We start from the raw sequence: 26,535 nt of genomic DNA on the forward strand, positions 1-26,535 counted from the left end.
TAGAGAAGATAGAAAACGGTAACATTAACTCCATTTTTTTTTATTATTATTTAAAGTCTAATCAAAGCGGTGAGTACTTTCATTATTTCTCAAGTTCTTTGTGTCTCCACTTTGTTCTTTTTTGTCTGTCATTTATTTAAATATGCTTGATTTCGATTTTAAAGTCGACCGCTAATTTAAAAAAGTCATTATCAATGGAAAATTCAATATTTTATTTAGAGTTCTTTGGAATTCAAAACAAACTTCAGTTAATTAGTTTATTTATTCATGTTATTATTTTGAGTATTTCCAATGAATAAATTTCCTTTAAATAATCTTTACTTTTAATTACTAAATTTATCTTTACTTTTGTGCAATTCAATAAAATATAATAATATTTAGCAATTGTTGATATTAAATTATCTTTGATAGTTTAATATCTATTTCTATGAAGATTAGAAATTTTCCAGTAATAATTTAGAAGAATATAATATTTGGAATCTAGTAATAATTTAGAAGATTTCTATGAAGGTTAGAAATTTAATTGAAAATATTTCAGCAAATAAAAATGATAATATAATTTTTCTTCAAAGCAGACTTTGCAATTTATTTAAATTAAAGAAAAAAGGCAACATAATCAATCTGTTGTATTTTATTGTCATTTATTTGTTATTTAATAAAGCTTAAGATTTATGAGAAAGCAGCTGAAATTCGATTTTTAATATTCTTTCAATGCATGTTTCATAAACTTTTTCTTTCATGGCATTTTAAAACAATGAGAATTACAAATTGAAACCGAGGTAAACTTTTGATCAGTGCCAAAACTGTTATTTACTTCAAGAACATCGTTTACAGGTTCTATGTATATTCTTCTATATATTTTATGCTTCTCAAGTCTTCTATATGTTGTCAAATAAATATTTTCATTTTGAATTCGTTATAAAATTACACCATCAAGATAATCTGCAATACACTTCCATATTTTTCTCAATCTTTATAACGCATAATTATTATTATTTTTTTAATATAATTTATTTCTTTTCAAGAAATATGCTAATTGACTTATTTTATGTTTTTCAAAATTTTTATCTGCTCCCCCCCCTCCAACCTTTTATTTCACATGATTATTTTCGAAGAAAAGGGGTTAAGCTAATAATTATTGTACTTTAAAATAAATATTGCACTTGCTAACTTTTTTTTTTTTTTTTGGAAATTAGTTTTAAAACGACTAAATTTTTTTTAGAAATTAGTGAGGGCAGGAATATTTCGAGCGAAAGGAGGAAGAAAAGTCTACATTACAAAAGTATACATGCCTTTCTCAATCTCAAGCTGGCATCCGCAGTGGCATCTCTGCTGGTAACAATACCTTCCATCCTCCCTCCTGCATCCTTGCCTCCCCCAGACACGTGATTCCCCTTCTCCTTCCTTAATGCCGGCTGTAGCGGGGGTTCAGCCACCAACAACTGCGAGCTGGAGAGAAGGGGAGAACACAACCGAATGCGGGGAAGAGAAGTAAAAAGAAAAAAAATCCGACAGGTGGCGGAGGTGCAGAGAAACTTTTTATCTACTCGTCCGTCTCTCTCCACACCAAACGATAGCTTCTCTCTACGGGAGTTGGTCGCACGCGCGAAGGGCTCCGCTGGAAAAAGCGATCTCGGATCTTTAGCAGGAGATTTTGTATTGTACGTAAGATTTATTTTGCTCCTTCCGAATGAGTTTCTGTGCCAAGATTCTCTAGTGTGCCTCGTTTCGAAGGATGCGTTGGACTTACAATAACAGATTATGAAGAAAGGATATTTAGAACTCAGTCTCTTATTTTTGTTTATTTACATCAGCTTAACCCATCAGGTAAGACTCAGTACTTTTATCAATGATTGCTTCATATGAGATTTTGGAATTATTGTTCATTTTTAAACAGGAATGACTTTAAATAATTGACATGCATGTTCATTTAGGAAATGAAGTGTGATTTTGTAAGCCTATTGTAATTTATAAAATTTAGCCCGCATCATTTTCGAAACAAATTTTTATAATTATAAAAAAAAACTTACGTTTTTGTTTTTTTAATTTATGTTTAATATTTAAGTGATACAAATTATATTTTCTGACAAAATTTATCTAATTTATTGCAGAAAAAGTGCTGTTGCACAAATCGTAGCTATTTGTTTTACAAAATTATATCCTTTATCTTTTTTTTAAAGTTTGTTTAATCATTTCGATTTTTTTTTTTTTTTTTTTTTTCGTTTCGTACATTTTTTTTAATTCAATATATGTGGACACTGAATCATAATTATTTTTTAAAATTAAATGTGAATATCCTGTTAGAAACAGCTTTTTTAAAAATATATAATTATAATTTTTTTTATCTATAAATGTATATTGAGCTAAACAAAATTATAAAATTGAAATATATATATAGAAATACTTTTATGCGAAAAATTTTGGTTATAAATCAATTACTAAAAATCAATATGAAATATTGTACTCAATTAACGAAATAAACAAAAAGGAATGTAAAATATTCAAGCGAGAATTGTAAAACTATTTTTTTTTTTGTTCAGTTCCTCAAATAAGAAAAACACTATAACAAAAAAAGTAACACCTGTCAAGCACATTCGTTGATTTGATTTGTCTTTCAACTAAACGATGAAATTTCCTTTTATTTGAATTGCAATGCAACAAACAGCCATTAGCTCAGAAGATTTTGTTGTTCCTTCCAACGATAACAAGAGAGAGAGCGATTTATTATTATTCTTTTCGCGTTTGCGCCTGTACACGTGTTGTGAGGGAACACTGATAAGAATCCCTGTTTGTGATACGTTGATAGAATTTCCGCAGATAGGAAAAATGAATGCATAAAGTTCGAGTTCCAATACTCTTATGGAAATGTATCAGTACAAAAGTAAGCATTTAATATCAATATAAATTAGAAGAAATTTATGTTTTGACTTTTTCCAATATTTTGCACTGCAATTAAACAAGAAAATACCTCGGTATCAAAAGCATGTATTAGTATTATAAGCTCATATTCATTTATTCACATATGTTTGATTCTTTAGTCATCTGATCATTTAATAATTCAAGCAGTTTACTAGCTCAGTTTCGACATATTAGTACAAAAAAAGAAAAAGAAAATAGAACTTCATACACAAAGACATGATAGTAGTAACAATATAATAAAAATGCATCGAAAATACTTAAATTTTAAACTTATATTTACAGGACCAATAAATTAGAAGACGAATCTAGTCCATTTTTGCAACAATTCAAAGCAAATGTTCTATGTATTTGAAATTTTTTGTATGTTAATATTTAGGAAAAGTTTGCAGAACGATCTATAATTTTTGAAAGGCCTTTTGAAACGTTTCTCTTTTTTCCTACATTTTGTCCAAAATATCCCATAATGCAAGGAATTTTTAGTTTGAAACTAATTAATTCAGAATAATATTGATAAACAAATGATAAAAGATAAGAAAAATGAAATTTTCTACAGTTGGCACAAATATATTAATAGCAATAAATGAACAATAAATTACATTACGATCTGAATAAAATCATCCATTTTGAATTTTAAAAAAAACATGTGAAATATAGATAAATTCTTCAGCTTGAAATTTCGTTTTAGTTTGATAAATAAAGTTTTCTCAATGATAATTTTTTAAAATGTCGCATCTTTGTGTTTTACCGTTCTTTTCCTTGAAAACAAACGAAAACTTTTATTATAAAAATCTGATTGCTTATTTTAATTGAGAGAAATTTAAATCAGTACAACAATTTATTAGCTAAATTCTAATAAAGTTTGGTTTACGTTCCATCGAAGTAATTATAAACAACTTAATACACAATAAAGAAAAAAGAATGGAAAAGAGATTATTTTAAAAGAACACTTTAATATCTAGCTAATTACTGCTGAAATTTAATTTAAAAGCTTTTAATATACTATATCCTTATACAATTTAAATAGACTATTCATCGAAAATCCATATTTTGATGTTCTCCTGGATAAGTTCGAGTATTTTATCTGGACAAATCTTTTTCGTCACTTTTAAGCGTACAATTCAAGGGTAGCTGGCTTGCATTTGAGATCTGATATCCATCGAAAGAAGCTGAATAAAATTATTTCAATTAATTTCATTACAGGCCGTAAATTATCTTACCTTTCGAGACATATCCGAGAATTGCATTTTTGATGTCATCGCTCTCAGTATAATTATTTAGTTAAATAAATTTGATATTCTTTTCAGGAAAAATATAAATTATGAGAAATTTTTGAAATCAAGAACATAAATATCTCATTAGCAAAGGAATTAAGAAAAGTTGGTCAACTTTGAAACTTGCTTTGCATTTAGAATACGAAAACAATTAGTTAATCAAGAAATATGAGTTAATTTTTCGATAATATCATTTCTTCCTTTGATTCACATTTCTAAATAATTTATTTTTAAATGTTAAAAGCAATTTTAATAGACAGGTGATAAGTTTTGTGCATTTTCTTTTCATTTTTTATGTCAACCCCTTCCAATATTTCACGAAACTTACTTTCATTCATACTTTCATTTTAATAATCAAAAAAAGTTTGTAAGAGCTGCCTAGCATTATTATTTTAAAGTTTAATAAAAAGCTTAAATTGTAAGTCTATAGTTGAGTCATGTTTTAAATCTGATTTTCTTTCAAAAAAATTCTGTGACTTCAAAATGATCCGTTGCGCAAACACATTGTAAATTTCCCTCCACAGGGGAAGGAAATTCTAGACTCCCCCAGCTTCTCCTAGAGAAAAAGAAAGAAATAGACTTATCCTAGAAATTTTACCAGTTACATCAAAGGTTAACTAAATTCTGTTTCGACACACGCTGGCACTCTTATTTTCGTTTTCATCCCCCAAAACAGCAGGCACTCTGCCTTTTGTAACTCGGATTTCGACAGAAAGAAGGAAAAAGTTGAGCACAGGACCCCCCCCCTACTCCCCTAGAAGAAAGGGAAATATACCGGTCCACCCACCTGGCTATAAAAGAAACAAGCGGTTTTGTTCCGTACGGTACCTCCGACGCTGCATAAAGAGGGTATAACCTCACGCCGTCACCTTTCCCTTTTCTTACGGGCAGATGCATCAGCAGACGACCCTCCAGAAGTCTAACTAACTGTTCAAAACGGAAAAGACCATATGCCGTTGCAATAAGGGGACACGTGCCTGTGCGCGTGGCGCGTTTTTATCAAAAGATGCAGATTTTGGGGTTGAAAGAATTGATTATTATTCGGCAGGCGGGTAGGCGGCTGGTTTCGGAAGACCGGGTTAGAGAATTGGGGAGGGGGGAGGGAATCAGCTGCGAGATTTTTTTTCTCTCTCTCTCTCTCTTTCGAGATCTGCTCGTCTGTGTTCCGAGCTTTTTTCAGTCACCCATTCGTCTTTTAAGGAAACGGATGGTTTTATTTCATTAAAAATGAGGTTGAGGGGAGGTTTTTCTGGAAGGAAAGAGGAAAGATCTTTTCTCACTTCCTCGCATATCGCCTGAAAAAAAAATATATGCAAACCAGTCGAAAATTGAGGTTTATCTCGAAGATTTTCAAGTAAAATGCACTCGTATGAATCTTCTTATCTCTATTAGCGAGTAAAAACGCAATTCTTGTACATTCAAAAGGTAAGCATCCTAGTTTTATGAATCAATTGCCGACAGTTAAAAGATAGAAAATGAAATGCACATTTACAAAAAGACTTGAGTTGAACCAACAAGATTTCCGAAGTTCAGTAACGCACCACAAAAAATCATTCAGGTCCCCCCCCCTTTTTTTTTTTTTTTGAAAAAGTTATGGGATATAGGTAAAAAGAGATAACGTTGAAAAACTTCAGGATTTTAAAAAATATTGTAGATTTCTTATAAAAATCTTTTTTCTTTTAAGTAAGGGAAGACATATTTTCCTTTTATGAGTATGTTTAAAATGTATCAAATAACTAAAATGGCGTGAATTTAGTTTTATAAATGATTCACCCGCTTCTTCTGCTCATTTTTTGCGCATCGAAGAAAATTCTGGGCAGCGATCATTCTTCTTGGTCTTAAGGATCCATACGTTCAGCGTTACTTGGCTGTAATTTGAGCACCAGCGTAATTTTCACTGCTTCGTTAGATACATTTTATTTTTTGTATATCGAAACATTCTACTTCGAGATTATAATGAATTTCATATTTTAAAGATCCCAGAATCCGAAAAATCTTATTTAGAATGAAGTCTGTTTTTGAATAAGATAACTGCAAAACGCTGAATTGATGAAATTTTATACCAAAATTATAGGTGTTTTTTTTTTTTTTTTTTTTTTTTTTTTTAAATCGAAGATTAAGCCTTTTAGTCCACGGTAAGTTCGCCTTGCTTACACGTTCATTTAAAATACAGCGATCTGAGTATAGTGAATTTGACTTATGGTTTCAGTATTAGAATTATAGATGCGAAGCAGTCATTGTTCCAGATCCATAAATGGTATGATCATATGTCGAATCGTGCGTCTATGAGAGTAACAGCTTCAAAATATTTAAAACAAGGTCAATCAAATCAGAATCTTGATATTTCAGTGGCATAAATGTGTGAAATGTTGGACTCAAAGATCAAGGTGAAAATGTTCAAAATGTAAACAGGAAGTTATAAGAACAAATTGAAAACATTATGACTGATTTTAGTTAGAAACTTATTAGCTTATGTATAAGTTCATATATATACAATAAGGGAATGTGCAACTTAAAAACATGTAAGAAATAGAAAAAAAGTGCTCGTACGAGGAAAAAATATAATTCCTGCATGAATCGGTGAAACGTACTACGTAACAAATCAAGATCGGGAACCTCCGATTCCGGAAGAATAGAATAATCATTTTTAAAGGATTCCGACAACGAACATAATGCATTCGATTACAATGTAAATTCGTTACATGAAATAAAACCAGCAAAATCCTATCAACATTTACGAAGCTTTAGCAACCAATCAATGTCTCTTTACTGGGATTAATTGTATTTGACCTCACACGCATTCATTCGCATCCGGATTCGCCTCCATCGCCTATTAATGATTTCCCTCGGGACTCAGAAATGATGAAAAAGTTCTGAGAAGATAATCTCTTTAAATAGGAGATCATTTCCATCATGCCCTTCTAGAATCTGACTGTTCTAATAAGATTGTAAAGTTAATAATGCCTTGTATAATAATTCGTTCGTCAGCTATATTTTTAAAAGATCTACGAATGAATGGTTTCACTTTTTTTTTCTTCTGATATTGCGTTCCTTTCTCGTATTAAGCTATAAAAACTGCCAAATTTCTTTTTCTTGAAAATTTTGAATATAATTTGAGAGAAGACAGATTTATAAATGCTATTAAATAGTAGCCTCATCGAAGATTATTTCAGAATTTTCAGAGATATAATGTGCTCTTTTATTCTAAAAAGTCTGGCAGGAATCCAACATCATTCCGTCCATTAAAAAAAAATCTCTTTTAAAGCACACATAGGTGAAGTTTTATATTCTAATAATAAAACATTTAACACCAAAAAATCTGTTTTTAGTCTTCTCTGAAGAGGGTGGGATCCCTCGATTGATATATTTGAATTTCCCCGAAACTCTTCCGTGCCATCATTTGTTAGCTATCGTTTACACTGGGAATATGAAACTTATTCCATGACCTATTTTCTTCAAATACATGGAAAGCGTAGCTGGGGGTGTAATGCAAAGATTTTCCCACAATCAACATGCAAATCTGACATTCTACTATAATATTTTGATGAATGCCATTTTATTCGGAAGTTAGAGAAAGCTCGTCACCCGTATTCCATAAACAAATTTTATCACTCCCTAGGGCCTTTTATTATCAGACAAATGTTTACAATTATTGAGTTCAAACAAAAAAACCAGATTCAAAAACTCATTAGAAAACACGAAATTCAGCCAAAAAATCAAAGCCAACACCAATTCAGCCAAAGTGGTGGTGTTATTTCAGCCACTTGAAATAACACCCCCACCCCATTCGTAAATTATCTACAATATAAAAAAGCAATGCGAACTTTCCCTTGAATACATTTATCAACTCAAGCATCATAAGCCATACATTAGGAGTATGCCATGGAAGAGATAGGGTAGGTTAAGCAGTAGGAAATGACAAACTGAAAGGTACATTCAGAAATTTCGAGAAAACGAAGTAAATTTAGTTCAAAAAAAAAAAAAAAAAAAAGGAAAACTAATAACGTAATTTTGCACACGCTGAGAAATTGAAAAAAAAAAAATCCTTATTTTAGCAATTTGGTTTCAATAAATTCGTATTTGGGATATTATTTTTATAAATGCATTTTAAAATACTAGTTGATGGCAATTAATAGAAAAATCCATTAAAAAGTTATAGTAAGTAATAAATGAATTTAAATTATAACGTTCAATGAAAATAAAGCAACTAGTCTACAAATTTAACGACAAAAAAAATCCTTATAAAGGCGGGTCAGATGCCATCTCACCGCCGCTCAAAGAGTCAAACAAATAAAGAGCATTATGGTTTCTTTTTTGTTGACGAATTTTGTCACAATTTCAAATTCTGACATGTGTCAGTAAAAGCAGTAATAATTCTGCAAACATCTTTGATATTTTCGATTTTATCTTTTTGAAAAAGTAAAAAAAAAAATCCTGAAAAAGACATACATCAAAATTATTTAATTCAAATATGCAATATCAATTTTTACATAAAATATGAGAAGAGTGAAGTGGGGGGAAATAAATGCTTGGCTAAGAGGAACTGGTCATGCGTTTATAAATAAGAAGAAACTTTCTTTCTCGCAGCATGTTTGGAAGTTGAATCTCTATTTAGATCCACAAGCAAATTGTCTGCTGCATAAGTAGATCAGAAAGCTTAAAATGTACGCATCCGTATTCTTTCAGCATTTAATTGTGTCAGCGAGTTATAAGATTCGAATACTGCCCTAACCTTAAAGCTAATTATCATACATATTAAAGGGTGATAGTTATCGTCCATTCATTTGCATATTTAGTTCGATATCAGACGGGAACATTTCGCGGTGACTTCAAAAAGACACACTGGTGCGCCATTCATCGGTTCACAGTCATTGACCCTCGATTTTGACATCTGATCCGCCGGATCCATTGTATTTTGCGCGGAGATGCCACCGAAAACAGAAACAACAGAGCGATGTGTGGAGAGGGAGAGCGTGTCGTCCAAGTTCCGGAGGAGGCAGCCCCCCCCCCTCCTTCCCTCGAATTCAACCCTTTGATACCCCAAACACGTATGAGCGAAGAAGGCTTAATGAAAAGTCTTACTGCAGAATTCCGAGTTAAATTGTCCATGAAAGATTGTGCGCACCCGAACCAAACAGAAGCACCCAATAGTGAGCAGGTGCGACTGAACTTTTAAAAATGACAGGAGGAGTCTGTTTTCCTGTTAGGTTTCAGTTACACGAAGCCAGAGAGAAGTACCAGAATCGGAGTGCTTCATTGCTCATTCTGGTCTCGCAGGATGGGATGGTAATTTGCGACTACGCCTGACTGGTTAAGGTTTGTTAAACTTGTAAAAGATGATAATTACCCGTGTAGTTTAAGAGATGTGCAGAAGAGTGACAGCAAGTCTCTCCATTTCTGTTGCCGTGCGCTCGTTGCGAGAGAGAAAGAGATCGTCGTGCAAACTTATATAGAACAGAAACTCAGACGTTGCAACATGAGTCCTGATAAATTCAAAGCCTTTTTCCTTGTTCTACATGGCGCTCAATTAAAGACGGAGCAAAACGAATCTTATAATCTATCTATATTTGGTACTTTTAATTATCTACAATGAGCCAGGTGCTCTTCATGTGTGAGTGTTGGCACTCCACAGACCACACAGTTTGACCTTTAGCCAACAAATTTACCACATGCGTATCTTGGACGATGGAAGTGCACACCTCGGTTGGTTGGTTGGTTGGTTTATTTTGTTTTTTTGGCACAAGGGCCATTCTTGGCCATACGGCGGCGTCCATTTGGTAAAAGGTAGAGAACTGTTGATGTTTGAAACTTCGTATAAAATTAAGTATGTTTATGTATAAACTAATTTAAAATAGCTAAAACAGATGAAGACGAAATATGACATCTTTGTTTTAAAATAACAATTAAAAAATGGAAATTTCTTAAGTTAAATATATGGTAAAAGGTGTGTAGCAATTAAAATTTTTAAAATGCTTGGATGGTAATTCTTTTCCAGCAATTCTGGGAGATTTACATTTGACGGAGTAAAAAAATGGTGACGATGGGAGCCAAAAACTGGCATTCAATCAAAATATGATGAACTATCAATTCAGTGGGAGGAACACATAAGCGCCCCTTATCCGAAAAGTGTGGGTAATCCGAGTATGCCCAATGCGCAGGCGAGATAATGTGAATACCTCGGGATAAGTTTTTTTTTTTTTAATTTGATTGGAATTTTAGCTAGTTAAAAGTTAAACTACATTTTGACATTTGATTCGTGATACAAAAATTTTACTGCTCATCAAATATTAAAAAAAATCTTTTTAATGATACTGATTTAATACCTGTAAATATTTTTGTTGAATTTTGGCAAATTAAAAAAAAAATTCTTTACATGATTCTAACAATAAACTGCATTGCTGTCCTGAAATGTACACCTTTTTCCTTGTTTCAAATAATTTAGTCACACGATTTTCTTCCTTTGTTGAAAGCTAATGACGATGGATTCTGTTTAATATATGTATAATTTACTAAATAAATATATAAAAAAAGTAAAGTTACGATACGTCGAAATTTAGAAGATAGATGAACTGAATATTTATGATAATGATAGCACTGTGAATTTAAGTGCCTGTCTCCATAAAAAAAATTCATGTACAAATACAATAAGCAAATTAATGCAATACAATTAAATAACATGATTTTCATAGTGAAAAATTTGGTGATATTCTGGACATGAAGTTATATCTAAGCGATTTTACTTCGCGAACTTACTGAGGCGATTAGCTAATAATATAGATGAAATTGTGCGTGTGTCAGTGTGCGCTCTACAAGCCAGATTTATTGAACGAGAGGTACCAAACTAAGTTTATATTAATTTGGAATGCGCACTTCGGAGGGAATTTTTTTCAAATTTTAATTAAAAATTTAATCAATTAAAAATTAAGCTGAATTTTGGAGATTTTTCGTGGTAACTTCCAAACATATGTCAGTGCAAAAACGAATTTCAATCATATATATGCCTTTTTAATCATGCTCATTAAGTGCAAATTTTTTCTGAATTTCAGCAATTTATTTATTTTGCCTAATTTCCAATAACAGATTGCGTTGTTGCTCTGAAGTTCAAACTGTTTTCATTTTTCCATCAACTGTCTCATCGAGTGAATTTTCTTTCCATTATTGGAAGCTGGGGAAGAAAGTTTCAATATCTGCATAGTTTGCAAAACAATTTTTTTTAAAGTAAAATTACAATATTGCGAAATTTAGAAAATAGATAAATTGCATATTTGCACTTTTAATAGAGCTGTGATATCATGGGACTGATGCAGGTTCATGTGCATTATGAATAGAACATATGCAAGTCTATTAATATCACATTCTTTTAATGCCAGACAATTTGATGGAATCCTATATATGAAACCATGGTTAAGCGATTTAACTGAAATTGAATACAGCCACTCTTTTCAGTGAACTAGCTGGAATGATTGATACGGCTAGTATGGTATACTCGCCAAAAGCTGCCAGTATACCATAGAAATGAATTTGTAAGTATGCAATTTTAATATGACATAAAATTTTATCATTACTTCACTGAAAAGTTATTTCAACTTCAGCAAAATTCATATTACTACCCCTTATCTGTTAACTCTGTCTTCGCCACATTCTATACGTCAAATATTTTCGGAATATCAAAGTTTAAAATGCGAGTTTATCACCGAAAAAAATAAAATGCTATAGTTTTGCTACTTTACAATATTTTTGAAGTTTCGAATGAGATTTTTAACTAAGTTTTTGTAGTCTTAAAACAAAAAAAAAAAAAAAAAGTTTTTTTGGGACCTCAAGTCTAAACTCGGATAACGAATTATAATTAAACTCTTTTGAAAAATACGTGAGAACTTGAAGCCTTCTTTATCCAGTTCGAATCGGCCTCATGTAGTCATGACTGAAAATAGTAACGCCTTCAGATTGCTTCAAAAGGAGACGTCAATATGACTGAAACAAACTTAGCAGTGTGAATAAGAAATAATCCAAAGCAAGTTTTCTTTGCATTATAAAAGAGCTTATAATTCAAAGAAAGAAGATTTTCGTCATTTTGGAGTGTACGAACTTTCTTATGGTTTGATTAAAATAAGGAAGGACTGAAAAGTTCTCTTAATCGATAGGAAACATATTTTCTTGAATAATATAATCACAAATTTGTTAGTAATTTTCAATAATTGTGAAGTACTGTGATAATTGCGAAAACAAGAGGAAGGGTTGGAAAATTGAGCTCGGAATAAGATTTAGTGTAATGGTAGTATGCCTTTAGAATATTCCATTCAATCCTTAAAGTATAATCAGTAATATTTCTTCAATATGTGAAAGGAAACAAATGAAAAAAGAAAACAAAAAATTTTGCTTTTGTCAAAGATTTAAAATAAAACACAGCTCAGGAACGAACTTAGGTCTCGTGAATACTAACCCAGCTCCTTATTGACGATGCTGTCCGAACGCTCAGCAGGGACGATACATTATTAATATACAAACAATGCTAAAAGTTTGAGGACTGTTTTCTCACAATTAGCTGGCTATTGCGTTTTAGTACTTTAATGAATGAACATTCTGAAGGCATATTAAATTTCGTCCTGAACTCAATTTTTCAACCGGTTCCTTCTCCTTGTGAAGACCTTCAATAAGTGATTGTGTGCTCGAAAACAAAAATCTATAAAAGTCTTTGCTGTAGTTTTTTCAGTGTTCAATGTTTCAAATAAATTTTGCAAAATATCTGTAGATACTTGGTCATGAATAGCACTTAACAAATATATTCATGGTTCAGGAATGACAACTCCATTCTTTGAATCCTAATCTTTTTTAAGGGACAGCGACATTCTGGTTCGAAACAACTGTTAATAAGACAAACACATAAAATGCTATAAATTCAATTTAAGCGCGTTCTTGATTTTAATTATGTTTCTAACCATTTAAATTTAAACTTAAAAAGAAAACAGAATTTGCTTTGGAATAGTCGGAAAATTCCATTTTTTAAACTGAAAATATTTGAACATTTATCAATTGAATGCCTTGAATTTCTTGATTTTAAAATAGCCGATCGATCTCAGGTAGATTCTATGTCTATGTCGATCTCTTGTATAAATACTTCGAATTTTTTTAAATTTATTCGAAATTAAAACTAACTTTTTTTTTGCAATTATTTCTGTCAGTTAAATTTTTCTATATCTTCCATATCTGTTTGATTTAAGAAATCCTTTGTTCATATTCAAAAACAAAAACAATAAAATATTTTTCATTTTTTTTTTTCGAAAAAATTTTTTAATGCTGAATGCTACTGTTATTGTTTACTTTAAAGTCTTCACGTGCAAATGCTGCATTCAGAATATTGTATAATGTTAGCTTATTAAAATTTCGTACGTTTTTATTCAAATTATTTTGAAAATTATTATTATTATTGCCTGTTTATTGATTATGTATTTTTTGTTGTAATTATTAAATATTAGGAAATTTTTACAAAATAGTTTAAATATGTCATTTATTGTTGAACTCATTTGTAGAGCTGGTTTTCGTATTTTGCGAAAAATGGAATTTTTGCACAGTTTCATCATATTCGAATTATTTCCATATTATTGTGTATATATGGGAAAAATGGGAGTGAAGAGTAGGACTCACTCAAGATGTGAGGACTCATTTTCTAACCAATGATGTAGTGATGATTTGTGGAAGAAATTTATTCTAAAACATTTCAAAACTGTGTTCGATTTTTTTAATTGCTTTTTTTCGTTCCTATTCTGATATCAAACAGATTAGATACTTACATTTCTCGCAAGGCGAAGCAATTTCGCCAGGTGTGTATATGTGGCTGAGTCTTATCAACGAACCTTTGATCGATTCTTGACTTAACATCTGGCAGCGATAAGATGAGAGCTCCTCCCAACTCACTGACTTCGAAATATTTAGTCATTATTTTGGTGAGTGTTGCAGGCTTACTTCGACATGTTCTCGCATTTTTCCTAGCGAGGGAACGATATGCAGCTCGGAAAAGGGGAGAGGATAATAGAGCGCTATGCAATCAACTTGCTCTCAGAAAATTGTATGAACTCTGATTGATATTTTGGTAGGAATTGAATGCCTTAACTCTGATGCTGTTTTCTTCGATAAAATATTACTTCATTTTTAACAAAAGCATTTAATGTTGCAGTCTGCACATTCAAATGAGGGAAATCTTTTAAAAGTAGTTTTCACGATTGGCAGCGTTCTGATCCTGATACGAATTATGTTTAGGGATTGTACTAGGCTTCATCAAGACTCGTAAATTTATCGTCGCCTGAGTTTCAGGGCGGGGCGGGGGTGGGGGTGGGGGCTAGTTATTCAGAGTGGGGAAGAAGTCTTCAAACAAATTAAAAAGGTAAGTCTAGCATACAGAAAATCTCATTTTTTCAACATAAAGGGTGATCATCATAGTGAGGGCTATAGTGTTCACTGTGATTCGAGAAATAAAGGAAAAAAATTTTTTTATAATGCATTAAATAAAGCGTGGTACGCAGGTTTAACGGAATTCAAATTCTCAAAATAAATCTCGAAAAGAGAATTTAACATCAAATGTGGAAATATGTTAAGGTGTGTTTAATAAAATAAAATAAATTCTAGGAATTTTTCTATTTTGGAGCCGGTATCAACTTAGGGCCTCTGGTGCTTGCCTACTTCACCTTACCTTTAATTTATCTGTAGATGTATCATTTTTTAAACTCATTTTGCAGGCAACAAACCCTCTATAATTGCACTTTTCATTTGCGATCCCATGATCTGTTGAAAATAAGACTTCTTTGCTGTTTTGAGTCTGACATATGCGCAAAGAACTTTTCAATTATATTCTATTGGTCAAAAACAGCGCTGAGTTAAGTTTTGTAATAATCTTACACAAAAGTAGGATAACATTTTTCTGACTCGTTATTAATCAAAAATTCGAAGTCAACCTTTCTTTTTTTATTTATTTATTTTTGATATTTATGTAAGGATTCAACTTCTAAAAATTCAACATTTTGGTTTCTAAACTTAATTATTTTCAGAATTTCTCTACCCGTAGACATGGTATCGTAAGCAACTACGATAATCACAGCCAAATGAGCAGAAAATGTATGCATTTGTTATTTACAATAATAAAGAATTTTAAATGAAAATGTTTGAATCAATGTCATCGAAAATTAAAATAATTTTTGAAAAGTTCCTCCTTTATAAAAACTAAAAATGTTCGGCTCCCAAAGAAATATTCCTAATTCGAAAATAAAACAAAAACCTTTCAAAGAGTGCCCAAGCAATTCCAGAAACACGTGCTTTCCACGAAACCCATCGCCGTCCACAAAAGACAGCCATAAAGCGTCACACTCCGCCGGTTACAGGCAGAAGATATTTCATCAATACTCCCCATCCAACTTTTGAGGCGGCGAACAGAAGATGGTTTACGAGACACCCAAAGAATGGATAAAAGAAACCCTAAAAAAGAAAAAAGAAAAAAAAAATTGCGCCACATCGTCACTGCGCTGTGTACACCCATTTTCGGGCGCTTACACATACACTAGCGCATACGACTCGGAGCAGCAAGGGTACATTATTCCACCGTGCGACAATTTGATAGCTCTCGGTGGTATTATTTGGAGAAGTGCTTGGCTCAGCTCTTGAGATTTATGGGGGGAGGTACACGAGTTTGAATGTGAGAGAACAACCGTTTCATTGTCTTGAGAAACTCGATGAAAAACGCTTTTGCATAGCGCTGGTGAGGAAATGTGCGAATTGTATGCAAAGAAGGTTTCGAAATGCACTGCCCCATCCATATGGATGCACTTTAAAAGTATCGCTCTTCAAAACGGCCGTAACTCTTGCCTCGAACAGCCTGAATGAATTGTTTTCCTTTCTGATGATCGAAATATGAGGGGATAGGAAAGTGCTATTGAATGTAAATACACGTAAGTGTTTGAGACACTGAGAAAAGGGTCCATGCATTTTTTTTTTTTAATCTTTGAAATATAGCTAAAACTTAACAAATAGTCATTTTACTAAATATTTGGTCTATCATTAATATCAATATCAAAAAATATGTAGGAGCAAACACAATTTAAAAAGTCCTAATTAAGTATTTGCCCATTTAAAAAAATTACAGCTCGTAAATATGCCTTCAGTGTGATTGTTTTTAGGATGTGACTTAATTGTAATTGCTTGATATAAATCTTGTATTACAACAAACTTATAAAAAAAATTGTGTTTCAAATTAAGAATATTTAAAGAGAAAAGTTCATTAGGCATACATTTTTGGAATAAATTCTCTTTGAAAGCTAAATTTAACACCCTAAGCCCTTTAGGGCTTGGAATGTTAAATTTAAAGTCCTGAGCATTTTTTAGGATAAATATACATGGCTAATGATTTAAATGAAAAGAAACTTGCGAAGAATATTATTTAAAATTTGAATTCCCATTGTTTAGGAAACAGCTTTTGTGAAACGAAAAAATTTGGAAATTCTACTTTTAGTAAAATAACTAATAAAATAAGAAAGAATAAATAAATAATACAAGAATATTATATTTTTGCATGATAATAAATTTAAAGAAAAAAATTTAACTAAATTATGGAAAGACAGTGGTGGATTCATTTTCCTATGCATTTAAAATTTAGCCTGTGTATCTTTTATAGATATTGATTGTTCAAAATAGCTGATGGCTATATATTTCAAATGATCAGTTTGAGGCCGCTCCATTCGCTGTAACTTTCTACGCTTGTAGAAAGGGATAGTTCCTACAAATTGCCATTTTCTTCAAACAAAATTTTAATATAACTATGTCCTAAAGAAACAGTTATAAAACGAATTAATATACATTTACTAATTAATTCATTTTAATAATTCAATTCATTTAATGATGTACTTTAAAGCAACTTCTTTTTGTAATGTAAAATATTTCTTTCTATAATCCACTTTAACTTTCTTTAAGATAGTTTCAGAACATCTTTTAGGATATATAGTCATTCCCAACTAGCTTGAACATGGTTCCAACGCCTCCCCGTGGCAGACCATACGATTCGTTCTGCACCAGTTCATCATTACTGACAGCCTCGAAGGTCTTTTGATCCTAGTCGTAACACCAATTACCGATCCGACCAATGAGATCCTAGCTGCCAATCAACTATTTTTCTATATGCATTTCTTATCCGCTATTGTGCCAGTGGCTGTGACCACCTACATACAATTCCACGGATATCCCTTTGTGAATGGCGATTATTGCCTAAGCACTTGTAACTCACCAGGAGAGCTGCAGGTAAGGAATAGGCCAATAATTCGGAGCTTCTTTGACTTATCACTACTTTTCACCATCGCCTTTCTTGAGGATTGCTTTACGGCTCTACTCTCTTCTAGAAGACTGCTCTTTAAGTGCCTTTCATGCAGCCTTTCTTTGCCCGAGTCGTAAAATTCGGGGATTTCTGAAGTGTGATAAAATAGTGCACTTAAGCTGTATTATTTATAAAATAATATCCTAATGGGCGCTGGAAGGTCGGAAATGAGATTGACATCAAAGAAGTCATGGACTTCAAATTTCAAATGAATGACGGCGGAATTGACATTTCGGTTTTCTTAGAATTCTTTTCAGTTCATCTGCCTCGTGAATTTATTTCTAATGTGATTTCTTAAAGATCTTCTTAGCTGAATGAAACTATTTTTGTAAACTTATAACATTTATTTTAGAATAATTCTTCTGTCATTAAAGAACAGATAATTCTATACATCTTACAAAAAAAAAAGAAGAAAAAAAAAAAAAACCCTAAACGAAGAGTGAATTTAAAATGCAATTCTTAAGTAATTTTCAGAAGGCTAATTCAAAGTGGTACAGAATTACACGATAATAAGTTAATTAATATTATTCTTAAAAAAGATGTTTTATTTCTTTAGTCCTTCGAGTTATTGAAAGATAGATTAAAGACCTTTTTTGCAGCTTTTCTGCAGATAGTTATTAATCGCTTTGTACTCGGACTACAGAAAAAGGAGCTACAATTAATATGTTGCAGTAAAACTAGAGATGCATTATCATTAGTGTTGCGTGTCTCGTTAAAAGCTTGTTTCCATCAGTAGTTTCTGCATTCTGACAAAAAATTTTCAACAGAAGTTTATTTCACTCTCAATTTCAATTAATTTCCTGAGAATGTACGCTCCAATTGTTCCTCTAAGATTTGAAGTGTTAAAAATACTGTGGAAACAAGCTTATTTTCCAAAAGATCCTACAACAATATTTTTTAACTGGTCATTCAAAATTGTCTTTACTGAAGATAATTCCTCTCGATTGCATTTTCTACCCAACTGAGGTCATCTCGAGCGGAACAATTTATAGCAATGTTTTGTGATCTCATATTTTAGAAGGAGGGGATGATTTGTTATTCCTAACGAGAGTGCGTGTTTCTACTATTTAAACGAGGATGAAAAGAAAAATAAATGAGAAAAGTGAAAGATGTCATTATTATCGTTATGTTAAAGCTTCCCCGGATGACTAGGTTTTTAAACTGTCCGTTTTAGTAGTGTTCATGTGACTGATCTAAGAGCATTCTACGAGCATTCATGTAGTGAGCATCTCGTCACATGCTGATAAAAGCCCTCATCTGTACCACCAATCCAAAATTCATAGGAGTAACCCAATGCCGGGATGCATACTGCAAAAGACTGGCAAGGGAGCTAATTACACCTTGTTGAGATGCAAAGAAAGATAATTCGCATTCAGATAAGTTAATATGCGCGATTGCGAGTTGGCTGAACTCGCCAACAGCGAACGAATGCACTGGCTGCTTCCGATTTCCATCTCGGCCGTTGCTTGCGCGTTCAGAGACCGAGGACTTGCCTACAACGTCTTCTCTTTTACCCACTCTCACGGATGCCGCTTGACGCGCACGAATGTGGCTCCTTCTCGGTCACGCACCGCTCTCTTTTGACTCGCACACGTGTGGGGATACTGCTAAATGGCTGGACTTCTCGTTAACTTCTCTTACAGGCTTTACTTCTGTGGAACGTGGCCAATTCGAAGATCATGGGTCCACAAAAATTACTTTTATCCAAAATAAGTGTAGCAAAAGAATGCAGAGATTTCCAAGCTAAACGTTTTTGATAAAGATCCATATTTACTATTCAACGGTTTTAATAAATACATAAAAAATTTTAATTTAAGGAAAGACATGTAGTGAAATAATTTTAAAACAATATGTTCAATTAATAAATAATTTTAATTAACAAACAACATATAGAATATTGAAAGTGATCACTGCACATCAAGAAAAAATATTTCTATCAAATGTAAGGAAAGTACTTTAAAAAAAGTGCAAAGTTTTTTATTGCTTCTTGATTGAAAGCAATTTGTAGTAGCGAATAGAGGTTTTTGAAAACATCATTTACTTGCGACCGCTGGAGGTCGGAGGTACGAGCGTATTTAATTTATGAAAACAATACAGAAAAGCAAACAATTTTTTTGTCTTGATTTAAAATTAATTAATAAGTTTAAATTATTTATCGTTTTAACGTTAAATATTTAATACTAAACGTTTAACAATATTCATTTTAACGTTTAATGATATTTTAACGCTATGCTAATGTGAAATTCAGGATGCTAGAGAAAAAAAAATTGAATCAGTGAAGAATTCAAAATATTCGAATTGGCTAAGTTCAACTGGTAAATTTCTAATCAGGCTTTGATTTAAATATAAAATATAGTTAGCTTGTTTGCTGAAATCTTTGATACTGAATCAGTGTTGCAGAGATTTGTCTTCACGTGACCAAAATAAATAAAATTTAGCCACAATTAAAAAATTGAAACATCCAATAGCTTTTTCAGTATTCAATATATCATTAAACTGTTCGTTTCGACCGTGTGGCTTCTAATCTGGATTTAGTACATACATGTAAAAAGTGAATCGACAGCTAAAAAGATAAACAAAATTTTTAAATTTATGTCACACCTAGTGCAGCAAAATTCCGAAACTTAGTTCAATGGATAATATTCTTTTCATTTCATTTTGCAGTCAGTTTTCCTTTCTTTCTGGAAGATTTATGTAGTGAAATAAAATAATACTTTGACTATTTTACAGGAGAAGGGGGATTGAATATATGGAAAAACTAATCTTAAAAACTTAACATGTCGTTCTTTTTAATAGGACATAATAAGTTCTAATAGTTTAGGTGTCTGACAAAATTTGAGGATCTTACCTTGTCTTTTTGCTGCAGAATGCAATGAAATTTATTTCATTTCACCACCTAAAATTACGCACATAAGGCTGAAATCAAGCCCTTTCTGGGCACCGGCAAATGATGAAATGGAGATAATTTGTTTCAGTATTTTTCTACCTCTTCGATTAATAGGTGTATTTCGCAGCTGGCAACGAGGATTTAAATTACATTTTGTTTCCCAATTGTCCTTCACCAAGATAACGCTCTTTCTTCTTTCCATTCATCAGGGATGATTTAAAATAATCGTTTTGAAATATTTCCAACAATGCGAGTTAACGTTCACCGTCTTAAATAAACATGCTATTAAACATAATAATAATGTAGAATGAAGATTAACTTTGCAAAATGGATACGTCACTTACCCACTTTGTCAGTCTCTCCTTAATAAAATATCGAAACACTTAATCCTGCTATTAGGGACCCTAATCACCATTCCTTCATTAGCCATTAAGATATTTGCCTTGACCTTCGCTTTCAATAAGTATCGTGCTGCCGAGTGACCTTCGTCCACACAAGCGGCCAGACCCGGCCGCAGGAGGCCCGAAGACAAAGGATTGATCAAGAAGAGACATAACTTTACACGATTATGCAGTCGTTGCAAGGAAAATTGATCCGGTGAAAACCTAACGGCCCGTTGACGAGAATCACGCACGCATAAATATTGCGGGCCTGTGTTTATTGGGAGCTACTTCCAGAAATGTATTACACTGTTGTCCTTTCCTCGCGCATAAAAACATCCCGTCACGACAGAATATGCAAATGCGATTCTACAAGAACTCGGTGCATGAATGCCTTCGCTTCTTAGCGTTGCTACTTGGGGTCCTTTTTCAATGTTTCTATTGTTTTTTTTTTTTGTTTTTTTTTTTGAAATTGTTTCATTATTATTATTACTGCATGGGTAATAGATGATATTATGCGCACCGAAGTGGAAAGAAGAGTAACGTACAATGTGAAAAGTGAAAATCAGGAGCGAAACAGTAATGACGATTTCACATTAAACTCGCTGGTCACATTGCCTCCCTGTCACACAGAATCAGCTTATGCACATTGCGACTGTATTTCTCATAGCACAGGGGAATTGCAAAAATGAAAGTGCGGAACACTCAAATCAAATTATTATAAATTAATATTGTGGAGTAAAAGCTTTCCTTTTCCTGTAATATTTTAACAAATATTTATATATGTGATGCAATGCTTTAAATTTTAATCAGTTTTTCTACGATTTAATAAATTTAACGAGATTTGATATAATATTTTTTTTGTGTAATAGGAAAAAATTAAAATATACAGCATTCATTCTAAACGATAAAAAAAAAACATTTCATGAATTTGATCGTACATAGATACAAACAGATGGTTTATATTTACGTAATGAAGATAGGGTGAGATTCTTTCTTTTACTTGTATGGCGAGGAATTCTTTCACCTGCCTTTTATTATGACTTTTCGTATGATAAACCAGCTGTGGTGAGTTATCCTGTAGAAATCTTTGTTAATCAGATCTTCTAATATACCAGGTGGGCATTAATAAATATGTCTGAAAATAGATAAATAACTTGAAACTATACTCATGATATGAGTGTACTCAAATTCAAAACATTAGCACCGAATCAAATTTTTCAGGCAGTTATGAAGCTACATATATTGCCAGCATGTATTAGAACCACAGTTTCTTCACGTGTAACGAATCCTTATAGTTTATCATTGCCTCCGAATTGCGTCTGATAATTTGTTCGAGAGAACGCAGATTCGACAGGGCGAAAGGCTCGGCAGGGCAGAGCGGAAATGAGCAAAAAAAAAAAAATGTCACCAACTGTTGTTCCGTCGCACTTAACACGTTATAATTAAAATGAGCCAACTTGGGGGATTCAAAGCTTTCTTGAAAAACAGCTTCCTTTCGGCAAAATAAACGATGCATTTCTCATGATAATTTTTAGATATTTGTATTTGTATTCAACACCAGAACAAAACAACCAAAATTCTATGTAATAATTAAACACTTCTTTTTCCTTTGCTTGCTCGCTAGATACCAGAAATTTAGTATTTTTGATGAAAATTTGGTTGTTTACTGAATTCAAGGTCCCAGTAAGCTTTGCACCCTTAGTATCCTTGATCGATTTGATTTCTTAAAAGTTAAACATGTGAATTCATAAATTATTGAACCAATTTTATAACTCGAATCTAATATCAAATGCACTCTTAGCGCCCGTTATTACGTTAATATTAATATTATATTCACCTGAAAGTCGGCCTTCGATTTTCAGGTGAATTCTAATTTTTCAGCTAGAAATTTTAGTTTATATTCATTTTTCATGTTCTCAATCTTCTGTCAAATAGATTTGCTCATCTTTTAAATATAAATTCAACGATTTTCATTCAAGGCAATTCAAGAATTTTTAATGAATTAAAAAATATTATTATTGTTTAACTTCATATTTTTCAATACTTTTAATTTAAACCTTCATCATAAATTGTGTATCTTATTAATAAAAAACAAAAAAGGTTAAAAAACAAAAAAGGTTTTTTCTTTGCCCAACATCTATCCAAAAGTAAATATTAATATAAACTGAAGTTTCCATTGCTATCTTAAGTTTCCATTGTTTCCGTAAATTCTAATTCCTATTGCTACCCATGATTTGTAAAATAGTTACTTAACTGCTGAATTAACTACCTGAAAACATTTCCTTTCGTTTGTACAATAATAATTTTCTGAAAAATTCATGAACTATGCAGTCACAAAATTCTGTGCATAAAAGATTATAAAGGAAAAAATCTTTAATACGCCACTTAAATTAATCGATTTATAATGCTTTAACATTGCATGAAACGAATCTTTAAAAAATATAGTGATAAATGACCCAGAGTGAAGCATTCACCTGTTTCTTCTCACTGGAATAACTAGTTGCTAGTTTGGCCTGTTTAATTAGAATTACATCTGCTACACACCTCATATCCACCTGCTCTAGATTATATTTTATACTTTGATTATTATGAAATTAGAATCGCAGGGCATATTTCGATGATTTAATAATTTAAATATCCAAACTCATTGAGAGCCGCCGTAAGACAAGTCATTAATAAAAGTTGCAAGAGAAGGATGATGACTGTGTTCTACCAGCCGCGACCTTAAATCTTTGGAAGAAAATTGTTACCATGATTTATTTTCAACTCTCAAACTAGCAATTAAATAATACTCCAAAACGAAATATTTTAATGTCAATTGATAGATCGAGGGAAAAAGAAGGGTGGTTTAATAGTATTATTATTATTTGTTAGACGCTAGGAGCAACATTTATGGGAAGTGAAGATGGAAATAAGTAAATGAAAAATATAAAGTTTCTTTTGTTTCCTAGTTCATTTCTTTTTCTTTTATTTCTTTTAAGAGAGGAGCGGTCTCGGCAGACCGTAGCTTAACTAAATCCGGAAAAACCTATTCACCTAGATACTGCTTATAGCATTTGAAGAAGCCCGACCCACGATTTCACGCCCCATCGAACACTGGCCGTTTTTTCTTCTTCTTTTTTTCCCCTTCTTCCTTTACTTTTTTATCTTCTTTTTTTCTTGCTGTCTCCTCTGTGGCCTTCTGTCGTGTGACTTACTTAAATATCATTTAATCCGCCATCGAGTGAGATTGACGTTTCTATTTCAACGGCTTCAGCAACAACATTTTTTTTTTTTTTAAGGCACGTGAAATAAATAATATCTCAAGAATCACCTGAAATAATTGGGTACAATCGTAGATATTTGCTGATTGGATTTTAGCCGGTATTTTAATTATCACCTATCTTTTTACTATTTTTCATTCTTCTATTCCTGGAAAAGCTACAAATATATTTGTTGATACTTAACATATTTAGAAAATAACAATTCAGTTCATTAAATGCTTAGTTCCGAAGAATCATGCAGCAAGAGATGCCGTTTATAATTTCAAAACATTTTAACAGAAATTCATGTTTTCACTTTCTGTAATTGCCCAAAGAATGATACATTCTTAGAATCAGTCCGACATTCGCAGAATTATGACAGGTGATGATTGAATCAAATTTTCTAATCTGAAAAGCAGAGAAAAAAAAATGTCTTCTGAATGAATTTCTAGTTAGATCCGTTTATTCTAGAATGGACTTCCATATGATGGTCTTCTTCCATACTTTCATCATTTTTCGACTAGATTAAAATGGCCTTTTTTCCTCCCGATAATATTTCCCTTAAACCAAGTGCTTTATCTTTTAGCTCTTTTAAAGTTGGATTTCATTACATATTTGAAAATAGATAAAAGAAAAAAAAAATCCACTCTATGAGAGAAAACTTACTTGTGTGTGTGTGTGTGTGTATATATATATATATATATATTCATAATCGAAAAATTAATAAGTGAACAAATATAGTTAGCTCACAATTGTGATTATTGGTGTGTGTTTATGTGTGTGTCTGTGTGTGTTTAGTTCCAAATACTCAACAAAAATAAAATTGTCTTTAAAAAATATATTTCTTTTCCCTAATAGATGTCCTACAAACCGACTCAAATAAAAATTAAATATTTTAACCGCTTAGCTGTTTTGCCGAATGCCATACGCGCATCGATTTATCGAATTTTGATAGTTGTAAACAAAAAATAAACCACTCATAACGATTATTACTTCGAATTCGTAGATAAGTATTCAATGGATTTCTATTTGAATCAAGATAAGAAAATATTTCCAAAATGGAAGGTGAAATCTTATTGGATAGTAAAGAAAATAAAACGGTTAAGTGGTTAATACATAAAAATTCTTTTAAATCACAGTACTAAGTAATAATTCGCTCTAACATTATTTGCAGTTTACCATGGCGAAACATCCGTACCATCACCGCGGCCAGAACAGAGACTGCTACAAGTGTCCACCTGGCTTTGGAGTGGAGCATCCCTGCAGCCATCTCCATGACACGGAGTGCAGGGCTTGCGCTCCCGACCATTATTCCAGTCACAAGTCCTCCTGGAGGCCCTGCTACCCGTGCTCCAGGTGCGGTACGGGCCTCTACGTGGCCCATAAGTGCACTGCCAAAAGAGACACTGTGTGCGATTCTTGTCACACGTACAGGGGTCCACACAACGAAAACTTTTACGAGAGGTGTGTGAAGCCTCTGTTTGACAGTGCAGGAAACATCACCGAAAGTGTACGCAACCAGTCATCCCAACCAAAAGGTCAGTGCAGTAATAAATGCTTCTCTGTAATTATATAATAGTTCGCTTCGTTCTTGGAAGCGCCAAATGTCCACTGATAAAGTATTATTTCTTTTAAGCCTTCGAATTTATCGATGGAAAAATTCAAGCAAAAATTCCAGTTCATTTGAAATATCTTTTTCTGTTTTGAATAGAGAGTATCATTAATAGAGATAATGCTCTGCCAGAATCAACTCAGTTGATATCAATGGAATTTTTTATTTGAAGCTTAGAGCTAAATACAGAAAATGAGGTCCTATCTGTTAATCTAGATGTATGCAGTTGTCGATTGTTAGATAGGAAGTTTCTGAGAAAATTTCGAACTAATAAAATATTCTTTATATCCTAATAAGCTTCGTCTCACAACTTTTTTTTTCTTTATTCAAAAAGTAAAATTTCGCAAAACATTTTTTATTGAAATGTATCAAAAATTGAACTCTGCAAAACAGAAACAGGAACAGGAACATGCAAATGTAGTGAAATTCATACAATTGTCACAAAAGTTTTTCCTTTCTTTTTTCTTTCGTTTTTAAGTATTGTGTGACAGCCATATACTTGCTACAGGAATTTTGCGCTGAATCGAAGTTAGGTTTTGTTCTTTAAATGAATTCTATTGAATATGCCTCTGGAAGTCGTCTGTTTTAAATGTGTGATGCCTTATATATGCATATATCATTGAATAGATATGAAAAAAAAATTAGTATTAAAATCAATTAATTGATCTATACTAGATGGTAAAACTATATAAAATGCTGCGATATATAAATTACTGTTTATAAATAAAAATACATATATATCGCCTGTTTTGTTTCATGTTTTTGGGTATTTGTGAAGCTTCTTTTGTATACATTAAAATGAATAGTCTTCATTAAAATGTTCAAATTCGTCTCATCTTTTTAAATGAGAGTAATTTGTACCTCCGAACGTCA

The 26,535-nt window shown here is 32.1% G+C and overlaps 1 protein-coding gene across 1 annotated transcript in view; it reads left to right on the forward strand.

Annotated features, from left to right (window-relative positions):
• Positions 1-1,548: 1,548 nt before the first annotated feature.
• Positions 1,549-26,535, forward strand: part of LOC129980879 (tumor necrosis factor receptor superfamily member 16-like) — a 64,133-nt gene continuing 39,146 nt past the window's right edge. Inside the window, exons 1-2 of the mRNA XM_056091329.1 lie at positions 1,549-1,827; positions 25,225-25,588. Of these exons, the coding sequence (XP_055947304.1) occupies positions 1,762-1,827; positions 25,225-25,588 (430 nt within the window). The 5' untranslated portion in view covers positions 1,549-1,761. The remainder of the gene's footprint in view (positions 1,828-25,224; positions 25,589-26,535) is intronic.

This window comes from Argiope bruennichi, chromosome 8, assembly GCF_947563725.1.
Source record: "Argiope bruennichi chromosome 8, qqArgBrue1.1, whole genome shotgun sequence".
NCBI lineage: Eukaryota > Metazoa > Arthropoda > Arachnida > Araneae > Araneidae > Argiope > Argiope bruennichi.